At 34.5% G+C, this 16,335-nt stretch overlaps 1 protein-coding gene across 2 annotated transcripts in view; it reads right to left on the bottom strand.

The window, feature by feature from the left end:
- Positions 1 to 2,963: 2,963 nt before the first annotated feature.
- CTDSPL2 (CTD small phosphatase like 2) overlaps positions 2,964 to 16,335 on the bottom strand; it is a 71,305-nt gene continuing 57,933 nt past the window's right edge. For both annotated transcript variants that reach the window (XM_067745547.1, XM_067745543.1), the window contains exons 9-13: positions 13,701 to 13,763; positions 13,517 to 13,596; positions 10,114 to 10,240; positions 8,539 to 8,634; positions 2,964 to 7,890 (exon numbers count right to left, since the gene is read on the bottom strand). In XM_067745547.1, coding sequence (XP_067601648.1) covers positions 7,825 to 7,890; positions 8,539 to 8,634; positions 10,114 to 10,240; positions 13,517 to 13,596; positions 13,701 to 13,763 — 432 coding nt within the window. In that variant the 3' untranslated portion in view covers positions 2,964 to 7,824. The remainder of the gene's footprint in view (positions 7,891 to 8,538; positions 8,635 to 10,113; positions 10,241 to 13,516; positions 13,597 to 13,700; positions 13,764 to 16,335) is intronic.

The following is a 16,335-nucleotide window of genomic DNA, read 5'->3' as shown; positions in this document are numbered from 1 at the left end:
CTTCCCTGGCAGTCCAGTGGTTAAGACTCCGCACTTCCAGTGCAGGGGGCACAGGTTCCATCCGTGGTTGGGGAACTAGGATCTCACATGCTGGCCCGCTTGGCCAAACCACCCCCCCCCACCACCAAAAAAAACCCCACTCATTTATAAAATACCAAAATCACTGATTTGATTTACATGATTTGATGTAGAAACAACTAATGACTTTTTCCATTTTAACCCTCCTCCCCTAAAGAGCCTACCCAAGACGTGAAATGACAGCATCTGTCTCCTTTCAACTCCTATACATTTTTCCGTACTTAACTTTTATATGGTGCCATAAAATCCTAGAGTACCTTCCCATTTCTATCATTAAGCTGGGCAAGCCATACTTTCCCTAGAACTTTACCAATCTCCGACCTCAGATTGTCCATTACGATGCTACCCAATACATTAATACATTACATTACATTACATTACATTACATTGGGTTAATACATTAACCCAACACATTAACCATATTATCGTGGAGAAAGGAAATTTTTTGTGTGGAACGAATTAGGTCAACGTCTGTATTTCTTCAAACTGGTCTCCCACTCAATCTATTCCCTATTCAGCAGTCAAAGTGATCTTTTTAAAACAAATCTGATTATTTACCCCCTTGCTTAACTTTACCCCCTCCCCCAACCAAGCCTGGCTTAATATTCTTTCAATAAATGTTCTACAGATCTCAACTTAATACTTCTTCAGCCAATCCAAGCCTGACTTCAGATTAGATTGTGTTATTAGCCCTCAAAGCCAATCTTTTCGTTCGTGTTCCTTTTCCCAGCAAATGTCAGTCTCCACTGCTAGCCTGTTAGCTTGAGGGCAGTGTCAGGTTTGCTTTCTTCTGCCATCCACAGAGCCTAGCGTAGTTAAGGCAGTGTTTTTAAACGACTTTTACTGTCATCAGAAAGGCTACCTACAGCTACCTTCAACAATTGTCATACATCAAATATAACATTAAAGCTCAGTATATGGGAGCCACTAAAAGCTCTAGTTCATTTGGTTCACTGATTACTAAGAGACTTCTAACTCGGCAAGTCATTTACATGAGCCTGCTACCCCAACTACTTACTTCTCAAGCCATTTAATACTCACTCTTTAATTTCCTCATCCTCCATTTCTTCCTTCGCAGTTAGCATTATTTTCATCCAAAATGTTCTTAATCAGGGGTCCCCAACCCCCGGGCTGCGGACAGGTACCGGTCGGTGGCCTGTTAGGAAACGAGCCACACAGCAGGAGGTGAGCAGCCGGTGAGCAAGCGAAGCTTCATCTGTATTTACAAGCTACTTCCCGTCGTCGCTCGTATTACCGCCTAAGCTCCGCCTCCTGTCAGCATTATGGTGAGTTGTGTAACTATTTCATTATACATTACAATGTACTAATAATAGAAATAAAGTGCACAATAAATGTAATGCGCTTGAATCATCCCGAAACCATCCCTCCCGCCACCACCAGGCCGTGTTAAAACCGTCTTCCACAAAACAGGTCTCTGGTGCCAAACAGGTTGGGGACCGCTGTTCTTAACAATCATAGGTGACCTCTCCATTACCACTTCTCCAGTCTTTCTTTCCAGACTGCTTGCTGCTCATGTCTTTCTTAAAAAATCTCCCTGACATCTGTGGTATTACAATAACCTGATTCTACTGCTCATTTCTGCCCCCTCTAGCTTCAGACATCTCCCAACACCCTGTATAGATCTCACACACCCTCAAGAAAATTAGCTGCTTTAACATTTCAGTTCTGGTAGTTATTTGTATACATGTTTCACCACCCATTTTACAGATGAACAAATTAAGGATCAGAGAACTCCTTTGTCTAGTAAGTGGATGAGTTCTTAAGTTCTTGAATTCAGGTCTTTTGACTCTGAACTTTCCTTTTTATTACCCATACTCCTAAGTCAGCTATTCCCAAGTCCTGTCATTTATTTCTAAAGGCCTACTGCAGTGACACTCAAACCAGTCTGTGTGCATCACACTCCTTTGAAGCTCAGGGAAAATAGTTATCAAGTCTCATCCCAGCCAGGAACTGGGGGGGTGAGAAAAATGAAGAGATGTTGGTCAAAGGGTACAGACTTCTAGTGGTTTGAGGATCTACTGTTCCAAGGATCTAACGTATAGTATGGTGACTAGAGTTAACAATACTGTATTTAAGTCTCATCACAGAGATTGCGGTGGGACCAGCTTGCTATTTTGTTGTTATACTGGTTCGAGTTATTTAGCCCATTACATCAAGTATAATTTCATTTTAGCTCACCATAATCTGGTTCTTTCTTGCCATTTTCTCTCTACTTTTTAAAGCTAACCACTTCATTATTCAGGTTTTATGCAACTTCTGCACTTCTGGTAGTTCCAGAAATTAAGACTGTTATTCCTCCTAAAGTCATTACTTTGAGTAATGGTAATTAAGAGAGCTAGATTCTAATCCCAGCTTTGTGATCTTGGGAAGACACTTTTCTAGACACATTTTACATCTGTAAAATAAAGATGTACACTTAGAAGATGGAATTTCCTTCTAGTTTAAATATTGGATTGTTAAACTCTAGGGCCTAGTTTGTACCACAAGCTTTTGCACTGAGTTAATATATTCTTTTATAAGAACATTTTGTTGGCTACATTCATTTTATAAACTAGGGAAAGCTTTGTATTTATGTACAAACATGATTATACAAAAATGCCAATGCCTTGGGAAATAGCCTGTGGTAATGATACTTGAATTCAAGTCTCCTAGAACAGCTGTGTGGTCTTGGGTCACAGCCCTCTCTGAGCTTGTTTCCTTATCTGTTTTTTCCGTATCTGTAACCTGCTCTACGTTCCTTACAGATCATCGAAAGAGAAAGCAATGTGAAAAAATTGTGTACTTGTAAACAAAGCACTATACAAATATAAGTTGTTAGATATTATATTGTTTCTAATGGCTGATAAAATATCACCAAAGAAAAGTGCTTCCATAAAAGTTTTATTTATCCCCACAACAACCCTGTGAGGTAGGGTGATCAGGGCATTTGAAGATGAGAAAACTAAATCTACATTACTTGTTCACGGCTATACTGCATAGTAAATATGTAGAAATTAAATTGAATATTTTAAATGTCCATGACTTTATATTGATTCATGTGGAAAAAGGCAGAGAGAATATTAACTCCCCCCTACCTTAATGCCAAAAGGACACTGCCTTGAAAAATCCCATTTCAAAAGATGAAAGTAGTATTTCATTGCTTATTTCTACAAAGATTTATAAAATAAAAAAATAGTGAAATATTTTACAGTTAATATATATAATGGTCTCATTCAGGGATATGTCCTTCAGCTGTGTATATGATCAACTATTCCAAGTGCTAGAAAATGCAAACTCTTAAAAAGTATGAAAGACATGAATGATAATAAGCAGTAACCTCAATCTTCTTTATTATTCCTCCATGCATCTTGAATAAGTTCTGTGAAATCTGGTCCCAGTTAAAAAAAGAAAAAAGAAAACTCTACCACAAAGAGATGTCTGGTAAACTTAATTTTGTTGCCTATTCTCAACTCCCAAACCACTGTCACATTAAGTAAAGTAGTGATTTCCCAAATCTATGAGAATCACTTGGAGAGCTTTCAAAAAATACAGAACTCTCAGGCCCCACTCTAGACCCAGTGAGACAATTTGGCAGAGGTCAGGCCTCAAGAATCTGTATTTCAAAAGCTCCACAGAGTAATTCTAATGAAGAGTCAGGTTTGGGAACCAGTGATATATTTTAAAATACTAATAACTAATATAAAAACCATAAAGTAAGTATAAACTTGTTGCTCTCATCTCCCCTTTTAAAAATTTCTCAAAACACATAATCCCGGAACTCTTGCCTCTGGGCAAGTAATTTCAATTCAAGATACAGAGAAACATTTTATAAAAATGTATCCTAGTGAATGAGACTTGGATTCCAATAATAATTTAAATAGCATTTAAATATAAGATACTGAGTTCTGTGGTTCTTATTCTGAAATTTTTTAAATGTATTTTATACAGGTTCTTAGCAGGCTTTTAACTCAGGGGACGACATGAGAAGTAATGACATAATCAAGCACATAAGCACTGAAAAAATACTATACTCAAAAACAGCTCATGAGAGGAATAAGAAAGTGAATGAATGACAACCTAAGGCCTTTTGGCCCATACATTTTTGTTCCCAGTCCACTCTTCCCCTATAAGGGGAAATAAAATAAACATTCTTTCCTAGTTACTTGGCATAGTTATTTGGTGGGTGACTATTAACACTAAGTTAATTTAGAAACACAAGTTTAAAAGAGATAACAAATAAATACCTAGGAAGACAAAGAGAAGTCAGGTCAGAAAACCTTAACTAGCTAATGATGTAGTATATAACACCATCATGTTAGGACAATTAAATGAAGGCTTCAGTGTCCTTTACATTTCAGCTTTATGTGATTGACACAAGACGTGGAAAAGATCTGGTCCTTATGAAGAAGTCTGTGCTCGCTGCAAAGATTTGTAGGAATAATGAAATGCTTTCTTCATTGATGAGATGAAGTCTCTGTTTTTCAGCAAGCTGACTAAACGAAACAGTAAAAAACAAACTTCTTTAGATGGTTGAATGCAAGTAATATCTAGTTGAAAAAGTCATTGGCCAAAGATAACTTTTTAAAAAAAAATGATTCTATGTTTAACATCCCCCCCAAAACCCAAAAAACAAACAAACCAGGAAAACCAAAGTAATATAAAAACACAATGTACACATCCATTTTCACTGACAGATACAAGAAAATAGCCATTTATAGAAGTTACAATGCTTTCAACAAATGCCCCCAAAATTTTGGGAAACAAGATAAAGCCATCAGGTAAATAAATATACATACTAGCTAATATAAAACAATTTATGCTTTTAAATTGTTGTCAACTCTCTTTTAAGACCCAAGGAGAAATATGGTGCTATAAATCTGATTAGGGCTACATATATTACATGGAATTAAAAAACACAACTGATTAAAACATCCTAACAATAATACAAATATTTAAAAGAATGTCTTTAAAAGTCAGACATTTACCACTGGAAATATCACAATTATAATATGTACTTCAGAGTCGTAATGTATATATAGGTCACTTTTGCCGTGTCTTATCAGGTATCCATCTCTCCTGCATTTACTAGTCAGTTTTTACGAGTTCATGTTTTCTGTGTGAACTGAAGAGGCTGGGCACATCTCAATTCATAAACACCTCCATTTAACTAATGGAAATGTTTAAGGTAATATCTACCAACAGATAAAGCAAAGAAGGGGTAATAAGATAACACATTTTAAAGTGGAGGAAGCTGGATAACTGTCTCTATAACTTATTTTAAATTTTGTATTAATAACAAATTTAAAATGACTCAAATCAAGTAATGAAGAAAAAGAGACTGAATTGATCTCAAGAAATTTTCTCAGGCCATATAAAATTCTCCCTTAGTTTATTTCTTTACAGAATCTTGTTAGGCTTGATTCATTTGTCAGTCAACTTAAAAGAGCTCTGCTAGCAGGGGATCAAAAACAGCTTTACCAATAAAAGATGATTAAAAGTTGTTTTTAAAGTGCCTATAGGCACAGTGGTATATATAGGTGCTTACATTTCCCTTTTAGTTGTGGGAAAGCCCGTTGAGACTGTAGTTACTTAATCAGAAAAGCTTTCAGCAATTATAATGCAAGCTGAAAATTTAGATCCTGTATAGGTTTTGGGTTTTGCTGTTTGAACATAAAAAGGGAGCAAGGAGAAATGTAACCAGGTTCACAATTTTGAGCAAGAGCATATGTAAAGGTAACATATGTACATTTTATTTCAAGAAAGACAGAAGACAAACAGCATAAAGATGCCCAGATGCCCTAAAGATAAATACATTTCAAAGATTCTCATTAAAATGAATCTGTAGTATTTTTTCCTGCAAGCAAAATACCTTTCTTTAAATTAAAAACAAACAAACAAAAAAACCCCCAGTATTCTGAATTGCAAATGCTTTTGCTTTTTTTTTTTTTGCAGAAAATCTGCCATGATTATTTTTTTAATGAATAAGGATTTTCCACAAAACAGGCTTGCTCTACATGCTAGATTTTTAAACAGTTCAGTGACACAATATGCTAACTACATACACAACAGATAATATAGTAAGAAAACACTCAACCTGATGAAAAGTTAAAATCTTCATTAATACACTGAAAATTGACATAACTCATGCCTTTAAAATCAAAAATACAAAAATTAAATGTTTTCCTAAAAAGATTTCCTTATTTTAAGGATTCATTTGAAAATGAAGCTGCATGTAATTTGTACAATAAGTTGTACAAGTAAACAGGTAATATACATAAAAAATTAAGTGACATACTCCTCAATTATCAGTTGTCCACCTTTAATTTCCAATACTGTACTTTCTTAACAAGCATACAAAATATCAAACTTCTCTTTAGAAAAAGTGCCGTTCTTTGACATCCTTTACACAAAAACAGTCTGAGCCTGTGGCATGATAATGCAGTTGAGAGGCAAAGCATACTAACTTTTACAAATTCTACCTTCCATAAAAAGCCTCCCGAAAAAGAGATTACACGCCACTATAAAAATATCAACCTCTTGTGGTAGCTGCATTAGAGAACCAAGGCTTGAAGACTATTTTCATATAGCATAGAAAACCACTATGAGAACATATTAACTGCATTGGTGGCTTGGGAGTTTACTGTGCCACAGGATTATGCATAGCTACTGTAAGGTACCAAGACTGTTACACAGAGTTTTAATTGATTGTAACTGAGAGCATAACAGAGGTACTACCAGCCCATGCAAAATAACTAAAAATACTGAATCACTGTGCTGAATACTTCATTCCTGGAGAAAACCAAAGGCATCAGTAACCAAATCAAGCCCAACAGGTGACCAAACTCATTCTCCTCAAAGATTGGTGAGCACAGTGAAGTCTGAGGTATACCTTTTATCCATCAAATCTGTGTGCCACTGCAAGATATTACCACTTGGGAACACATGCCATCACAATGGTTTAAATCTTTTGAATATTAGTCATTCATATATTCTTATCTACCCAGTCTCTTGATTTTTGAAAAGATTTCACCTACAGTAGAATATTACAGAAACAAAATATAAATGCATGTTCTAAATGAAACTTACATGGACTAAAAGTAGAGAATATTTTTAAACAAATATACAATATGCAGGCAGACAAAGCAGGAAAACGGCCATTCAAATGTATAATAAAAAACTAAAAATTGACTATTTCCAGAAAACTATGAAGCGCCTCAACTAAAAGGAATGCATAATGAAATTCTAATCTAATACAGGTCAAAAATGTAAAAAGGTTATAAACCTTAACAGGAAAAATAAAACAACTTTTACTGGCCATTCCTGTTGAAATGAGAATTTTAAAGTAACAGAAAAGTGGCTACAAACCCACTTAGAGCACCAAACAGAGAGAAAATAAAAGTCCATTTTCATCTCTGTTATTATCATAAAATCCTGTGTGACTACAGGTCAAACTGCTGGTGGCAGAAACAGAATTCTTTATAAACTGCAGATGTCCTGTACATAAAAAAATTTCACTGGAAGTTGCACTAGTTCTAAAGACTCTTCTGTTTTAGCCTACCTACTGAATGTATTCAATCTGAGATAAAGTCTCTTTCTGTAACCCTTGATTATTATTGGGCACCAAGATAAGAAAAGCAAGACGGGGTACAAAAATGCAAAATTTCAACAGTAATGGCAATGTTTTTGTCTTAGTCCAAAAGGGTCCTGCATTCTCTCCCCCTTCAGTGATTTGACAAGTCTTTGTACTTAATCTGGGGGCAGCAAATCATGCAAGCGAAATCGGTCTCTGATGTGAGGTCGAACATCTTCATTCTGTGTGGAGAAATAGACATTTTAAAAGCCACGTAATTTCAAAGACATGATCCCCATAACATTATGAACATTCTTACTTTGCAAAGAAACTATACCACCATTTATCAATATTTTATAATTTACATTATTTTGTTTGCCAAATAAAAAGATACTACACAGAAGCAGTTAAATTTAGATTAAAAAAAAAAGCCTATCATTAATGTATTAATTTTGTAAGAACAATTATGCAATAAGAGGTCAAACCAAAAGATAGGTAAAGCATTCAGTCAATGAATTCTACTTTATATAGTAGTTTTAAAATTAATCCATGGACACAGAGGAAAAAGTTCCCAGAATAAAGTTTCAGTACCATAAGCATTAATTCTAGACCTGAACTACAAAATCAATTTAACAAAACTAGTTAGTAACAACTAGTTAGCAAGAGGAAGTCTGGTAAAATAAAACATTCGATACATAAATTTTTAAATACTGATAAACATAATTTTAATATAATTTATAAGTTTCAAAAATGCTTGTAATCTTTTTTCAATCTCTGCTCTAATGTCCCACCATGTTGACTTAAAGTTAGTACACATAAAGCAACTGAGAAGATTTATTTCAACAGAGTTAAAGCAACAAAAACCTAACAAAATGATAAGATATACTTACCAGTTCTACTAGCTTCTCCAGAAATGGAATCAATTTTAGAAGTTCATTGTCATTTTTATCCATAAACCAGCTTTCTATAGGGATTCCATTAGATAGCTAAAGTGAAAAATAAGTAATTAACTCTTTTCATTTACATTTTGCCTACTTTGGAAAAGCTTAAAAGTAACAGATTTTAGTAAACATTAATCAGTAAGTTCCTTTGAAAAAAGGAATGCCATCAGAGTTTATGTCTGTCATATTCTTTGACAGCTTAATAGTGCAAGAGACAGATGTTAAGGAAGGAACTGAAACATAATTGGTTTTTCAGAGTAATTTATTCTTAGTGTATATAAAACTTAATAAGAAATATTCATTAAAACAAGTTTTGCATTAACATAACTAAAAACATTATTCATTCAAGAAATATTATTAGTCAATGCTAGGCATTTTGAATAAAGGAATTTTACCAATCTCAACAGAGAATACTATTAGAAAGCATATACTCTTACACAGGGACTGTGTCCCATTATTTTATTCCCAGCAACTAGCAAGATAACTTGAAACATAGTAGGAACATAACAAATTGACTCAATGGTATTTCATTGGTCTAAAAACAAAAATACAAACCATATTTGTTTTATAGTAAATATTCTCTAGGATAAAATATCTTTTAACATTTATGCAGAACACTGTGTTTGAGATGGAGGATAACTGAAATTATTTTATTTACGAACCAATTCTTAAAAACATTATTTCAAAATGCAAGTGAATAAAAGTAGTGACCTAAACTGAACATACTTCAATACCATATATGCAATTTTTCCCCATGTATTCTTTTTTACGTTTTATTATGGACATTTTTGAAACAGAAAAGTTACGGGCAAAGCTTGTTTCATCTACACCCAACCCACTTTCCACCATTCCAGTTCTGTACTGATTTATTCTGAAGAAAATCTCAGCCATATCACATGAACATACTCATAATGTAAAATATATCTTGCAAGGATGGCTAATCTCTTGTCAGTCTGTCTGCTATCTATCTATCTATCTGTCTATCTATCATATGCTGTGCTGTATGGCCTACGGGATCCTAGTTCCCTGACCAGGGATGGAACCTGGGCCCTCAGCAGGTGTAGGTGCTGAGTCCTAACCACTGAACTGCCAGGGAATTCCCTCTAGTTGAATTTATATTTCTAAGAATCATTGACAAAGGGTACAAACATATTGACAAAATAGTCTAAGAAAATATTTTGAAATGCCAAATCAAACAGACCAGAAGAACATGGTTAAGCTATTCATAATTCTGAAACATGTTTATAATCAAATTACTGATTTAACAATAGATAAGAATGCTATTAAATGATATATATCTTATAGTCCCTTCTTAGGGATTTACTACTTCAGACTTACTACTCATATTTTTATGTATGTTGTACTTCATTTAAAAGAAAAATTTCCACAAGGAATATACTAATTTGGCATTCCTAATTCTAAAAGATGACACTAAACAGGGAAATTCCACCAGTGAAAATTCTGTTATCCCATCAAATCTTTTGGCAGCATTTGTCTGAGTTTGTTTAGCAACCCTCTTCCTACCTGATATGCAAAGGCTTGTGGTGAGTTGTCAATTATTATAGTTTTTGAAAGATCTCTTCCAAGGATATTTAAGTCCTTTATATAGTTTCCTTGTACACAAACACAATGTTCGCGGAAAAGCCGGTGCCTAAACATAAAAGTAAAAACAAATTAACTAAAAATATATATATATATATATATATATATGTAAAAAGCACAACATATACTGAAACACATATACAATACACATACCATAGGCTTTTCAAGTTAAGCCTTATCATTTTCTCTCACAAAGGAAATTCAAATGCAAGTGTGGGCCTAAGCTTTGGGCTACAGTTTTATTATAAAAATTCTTAGTGGGCTTCCCTGGTGGCGCAGTGGTTGAGAGTCCGCCCGCCGATGCAGGGGACATGGGTTCGTGCCCCGGTCCGGGAAGATCCCACATGCCGCGGAGCGGCTGGGCCCGTGAGCCATGGCTGCTGAGGCTGCGTGTCCGGAGCCTGTGCTCCGCAACGGGAGAGGCCACAGCAGTGAGAGGCCCGTGTACCGCAAAAAAAAAAAAAAAAAATTCTTAGCAATTATTGAAACCTTACAATCAAATATTACCATGCCTTAAAGAACTTTGTTTTATCCCAAAATGTTATATTAAATGATAAAGAGGGATTAAAAACTCTGTAAATTGTTTTTGTAATTTATTTACCCAGGAAAGCTCAGTTCAGATGCAGCATCTGGTTGTCATCGAGGTCCTGCTTTTTAACCAATTTTCCAGATGGTTGACTGAGGCACAAGGAGGTCAAGTGACTTGCCCAAGGTCACACAGTAAGTCAGTGGTTAGCCCCGCATTGGAACCCAGGATCCTCCTGGCTCCCAGTCCTTTGCTCTAACCAGAAGACCACACAGCCTCCCTATCCCTGCACATGCCAGAACAGAAAATATAAGAAGGAATGTTTCCGTGTTGGCATTTTTAAAAAATGTTTTTAGTTTCTCTTATAGTTTTTGAGGAAAGGTGCAGAGGCCAAAACATTCCATCATTTCAACTTTTCCCAAACACCCATCTTTATTTTAATTGCATGCGTGTGTGTGTGGGGGGGTGAGAGATCATTTGAAAAAACAGGGATTGAATGAAAAGATGAATTCAGATTTAAGTATTACAAATGTAAACTTATCTTTCACCAATGAAACTGAAAAATGCTATATCATTTTAAAAAGGTATTAAGGTTTTATAATAATATTTATATACTTGTAATAATTAATCTCCATTTAGCACTCAGAATATTAGATTCTGAATATTACTAATAACTGATACAGATCACCTTGAAATACTCCACTTGCATACATTAATTCATTTGGTAGTTTGGCTTCCTTGTGTCTTAATCCCACTATACAATTTTTCAGGAGCTAGGGCTTACACATACCTATATTTTGAATTATCCAATTTCAAGAAAGGGGCATTTTCTACCAACAAAATCTGCCATAGCTCTAATAACAACAAAACTGATATTTTAATCAGGGCCAATGGTGATGGAAAAGTGGAAGAATTTTAAAACCAGACAAAATGTAGTATAAACAATTCTTTTTCCCTTATTACAAAGAATGCTTTTAATTAAATGTTCATGAGTTAAATGATCACCTACCTCTGAAAGGTTTAAAGACAGTCCTACTTTGAAAAAAATAAGACTAGGCAAAAGAATTTAAGTCCTGGTTGGACCTAAGTAAGATTCCATATTTTATTTGTATAAACATTTAGATACGAGGAAATTGGAGAGGCAGGTACAGCACATAACTGCAAATCACTATTGATAACTCTTCTCCAATAGCAGCAAATTCACCAGACACAGGAGACAGCTGAATATATATATATGGATACTAATGATTATTTTAATTAAATTATACTAAACCCCTTCCAGTTATTCAGGAATCTGAGGGTCAATAGCATGTATTTGCAGTTTTAGAAAGAAACTACTTTTGCTAGTCATCAAATTTGCATTCGGACTCACAGGATTCAGAGATCACAGGAATTTCTGAGTCTACCTTGTCATCAACATAGATGATTCCCTAAAGCACTCTAACGCATTCAATATACTGTTCAAAAAGTTTTTCCTGTTTTAACTTTTTCAAAATACAACTAGATAAAACAAGTTTAAACTCCCAAATGTGTAGATTTTATAAAACTAGTTTAAAAGAGGGGTTTTAATTTGTAACGTAACTGTGTGACTATGATTTGTCCCCTAGTAAAAATGAAAGCTCCAAGAGGGAAGGGCTTGTGTTGCTCACCACTGTTCCCTGGAACATTGGAGGGGCTGAATAGAAATCTTCAGAATAAATGAAGTCATGAGAGCAAAATCACTTGTATGCTTTTATAAAAGTTAGGTAAAATGAGCATAAATTATAATAAATTATATACTTTTATGAAACACACACATTTTCATTTGTGTGTCTGAAGCTTGCTTATATGGAAGATAAAATGGAAACTGACTACAGGACACATTTTGATCCTTTAGATTAAAAAAAAAAATCACATTCTATTTACAAGGGAAAAATCTCCTAAATGTGGACATTAGGAAAAGCCTTTCACCATAGCTGAAACCACTCAATAATACAGGTACTTTTAACAGTAGAAATTAAGTTTAGGATTTTCCACTAAGACAGTATGGGAGAAAGTATTCAAGACAATGAACACCCAGCTATTAAAGCTTTTAGGAGCCTTTTGTGGCATCTCAGCTCTTGATCAAAACTCAAACATTAACTCCTATACCTTAGAGGATGCAGCAAGACTGCTGAGTCTTGGTATCTCACTTCAGTTGACAGAAATAATGAAACTAATTTTCAAATTGTTTTAAATTCCCATCTAACCAGGAACACACTCCCATCTAACCAGGAACACACTGCATCTGCTGGCTCAGGACACACAGAAGGAACTGAGTCCAGATCAGGAAAACCTGAGTGACTAAACCAACTGCAATTTCCAGTTAGATTTCATGTAACATTTTCTTTCCATGAAAGATAAATTTGCTCTTGAAAAAAGCAAAAGAGTTTAATTTGATCCTTTTTGTTAAAATTAACTTTTATTTCTCTAAGCCATTAAAAAGATGACAACACATGCATTATCTCAGAGACAGAAGGAAGGGAAAACATCATGCACACAGTGAAAAATTCCACATACCCCCAACCTCCTCCCAATCCCAAAAGAAGTGAGGATACATTTGATCTTTGTATCCTTTAAAGAACGTCTGTCTGGAGTTAAATAATTAGGAACTCTTAAAGACTTTTGGGGCTTAAAAAAAAATTCACTTATTTTCCCCATTTAACACACAAATCTCTATATATGCAGCCAACTGAAAATGGCTATCAAAATTAAGTAGAAGCATAGTAATTTCATAGATCAGTGTGACAGACATTTCCACTATTTCTTAATTAAATTTACCTGACCAGTTGCTTTTTAGGGTCTAGTATGTTCAGTAACTTGTCTGCATACACCTTCTTAGAAGCAGTAAAAAGAATGATCTACAAATTCAGGGGAAAAGAAGTAATCATTATACATGATCTAAATATGGGTACTATATTGAATAAAATAAAAATACTTATATAATTAGCTTAAGTATATTTACCTCATACATCTGAGACATTCTTTCCAGGAATTCCCTGAAGAATGGTCTTAATCTCACGTAAACCTGAAAAAATACAAAGATAGGCTTCAGCAAACAAACATATAAAACAGGAACAACTTATTTATAAGATATGTTCTAACTTTGGATATAATTTAAAAGTTCATATGTTAAAGTAATACAAAAGTTTACTAAGTACCACTCAACCAAATACATTTCACATATACCAAAAGGTACTTAAAACAATCTTTTGGTAGGGTAATAATAATCGTTGGTGATCATTTCACTTTTTAATAGTTAAATAGCAGCATATAATAGTACTTCATGGAATATAATTTTAATAAACATTTAAACTAAAAATGGCAGGTTTCCCTCTGAGATTTTGATCCACCAATCAGCTCCATCTTCCAGCCAGGTAGCATCCATCCAATTATTAGGCAGGCTGTATATCCACCTCTAGCTGACCTATCTCAATGACCTTCCTCAATAATTACTCAGAATTTCTTCTTAACAATCACCTGCTAAGAGTACCTTTATTTTAAATTTCTATTAAGGTAAATAATGTTCAAGAAAGAGATGTCTGGATTGGTGGGTTTAAATAACTGGAATTTTTCAGAAATCAATCTTGTTCTATACTTACTGATTCAGATGTGGTATCTAAATTAGCGCTACTGGGCTACTTGAGATTGAAAATATAACAGTCAAATACACCAGTTATCAAAATCAACTGACAATATCAGGAAAGACTACAGTACCCAAAGAACTGACTTAAATACATTATTTTCTTATTTCTGTCTTCTTTTTGCCTACATTTAATGTAGCTCTTGTAATATACTCAATATTCAAAAAGCACAGAAATATAAGCCATGAGCAACCACTAAAACTGATTTACGAAAGAATTTGACTCCTTTAAATTGTATTTATTTTGTGACAAAAATTTATAAAAAGAAAAGTTTGTACTCTACTCAAAGGTGATTATTAACATCAAAAAACATGAACAACAAATACTTATAGAATGCCTATGCACCAGATTCACTTGATTCAGATTTTTTTTAAAAAGCTGTGGTGGCAACAAATTCAAAATTTAGGCTTCATGGAATTTAATTTTGTTGTCAATACACATCTAAACAAAAATGCCCTTATGATAAAAATCTAGTTCTAGGAATGTTTTAGGGCAGAACAGGGAAATCAGGCAAAGGATATTAGGAGGTAGGGACTATGTACTACCAGTCTTTGTAAGTTCTGAAGCCCAAAGGGCATAAGACAATGCCAAATATATAGTAAGTACATGATAAAAATCTGTTAAGTAAATTAAATATAATTGCCTGAACTTAAGCAATATAAACAAAATAGAGAAAGAGAGGCAAGACTACATACTACACAGGGACAACTACTGAATTTCCTTAAGAACTGATCACTTGTGGAAGACCAATTTCAAACATTAATATGCTAATAATATCACTCTATCCCTGCCTACAGGCTAGAATAATAAAGGTTTACTCATTTTTAAGCCTATTAGGCAGTTTATCTCAGCATCTTGACTAATCAAAAACCAAGTAAGCCACACACCCCCCACCCCTAGCAAATAAATATGACGAAATCCTTAGTATCCAATCCCTATCACTTAGGATGAGGTATAAAATTTTTAACTAGAGTTGTGCTTCTAATTAATTTTAACATTTACATTGTGAAATATTTGGTATAGTTTGGTTTAGTTTTCAACACACCTTATTTGTTTGATAATCCAAGTAACTGATAGATTTAGATACATTTCTACCTTAACTGATAAAACCCCACAATTCGGCCAATACTTTTTTTCAATTACCTTATCTCATGGAGGATGATAAACCATGAACCATCAGAGCCTTCTGTTTATTGCTAAGAAGGCTTATCAGTTAAATGCATTTAATAACCAAAAATACTTCATTTTTGCGTATGTATACATGTTTTCATTTGCTTTCAATATCCCTGCTATCACTCGCTCCATATTGTAAAGTAAAATAAGCAGGGCCTCTACAATTTGGGATTTGTCTCCTTTGAACACTAAAACACTTCCACTGTAAAGGAATACTTCTATTTAAACAGTATTATCTAAGCATAATAAGTGGAGCACTGTACAAAGGTGACATTTTCCAACTTCTTACACAGTGACTTCCTGATTATGTCAAAACTATAACTTCATTATGCATTCTACTACTTTGACTATACTTAAATATAAAACACATCTTAAAATTTGATATTACTTTCATAATGTACCTGTTCACTGGGGATGAAAGGTGGCACTGAGATAGAGGAATATAATGCTAGAGTGTTTCCTTACCATGAGAACAGAATAACTGTTGACTGTAAATGTTCCTATTCTCAGAACAGATTCACCATTTGACACACAGGAAGGTGTTTCAGGATTAAAAGATACAGGCAGAAACTGAGATGGTTAGCGGGGGGGTGGGGGTGGGGAAGGAATGTAGAAAGGTACAAAGTAACAGCAAGCTAGGATGTGGCTGGGACCACAGGAGGTTCTGCCATGTGCTGAAAAGGTAAAATCTCAGAAAGAAAAATAGAAATAGAGACATAGGGCTTCCCTGGTGATGCAGTGGTTAAGAATCTGCCTGCCAATGCAGGGGACACGGGTTCAAGC

Source organism: Pseudorca crassidens, chromosome 1 (genome assembly GCF_039906515.1).
Source record: "Pseudorca crassidens isolate mPseCra1 chromosome 1, mPseCra1.hap1, whole genome shotgun sequence".
Classification (NCBI taxonomy): Eukaryota; Metazoa; Chordata; class Mammalia; order Artiodactyla; family Delphinidae; genus Pseudorca; species Pseudorca crassidens.
The sequence above is the reverse complement of the archived record's forward strand: the minus strand, read 5'-3'. Positions and strand labels throughout refer to the sequence as shown.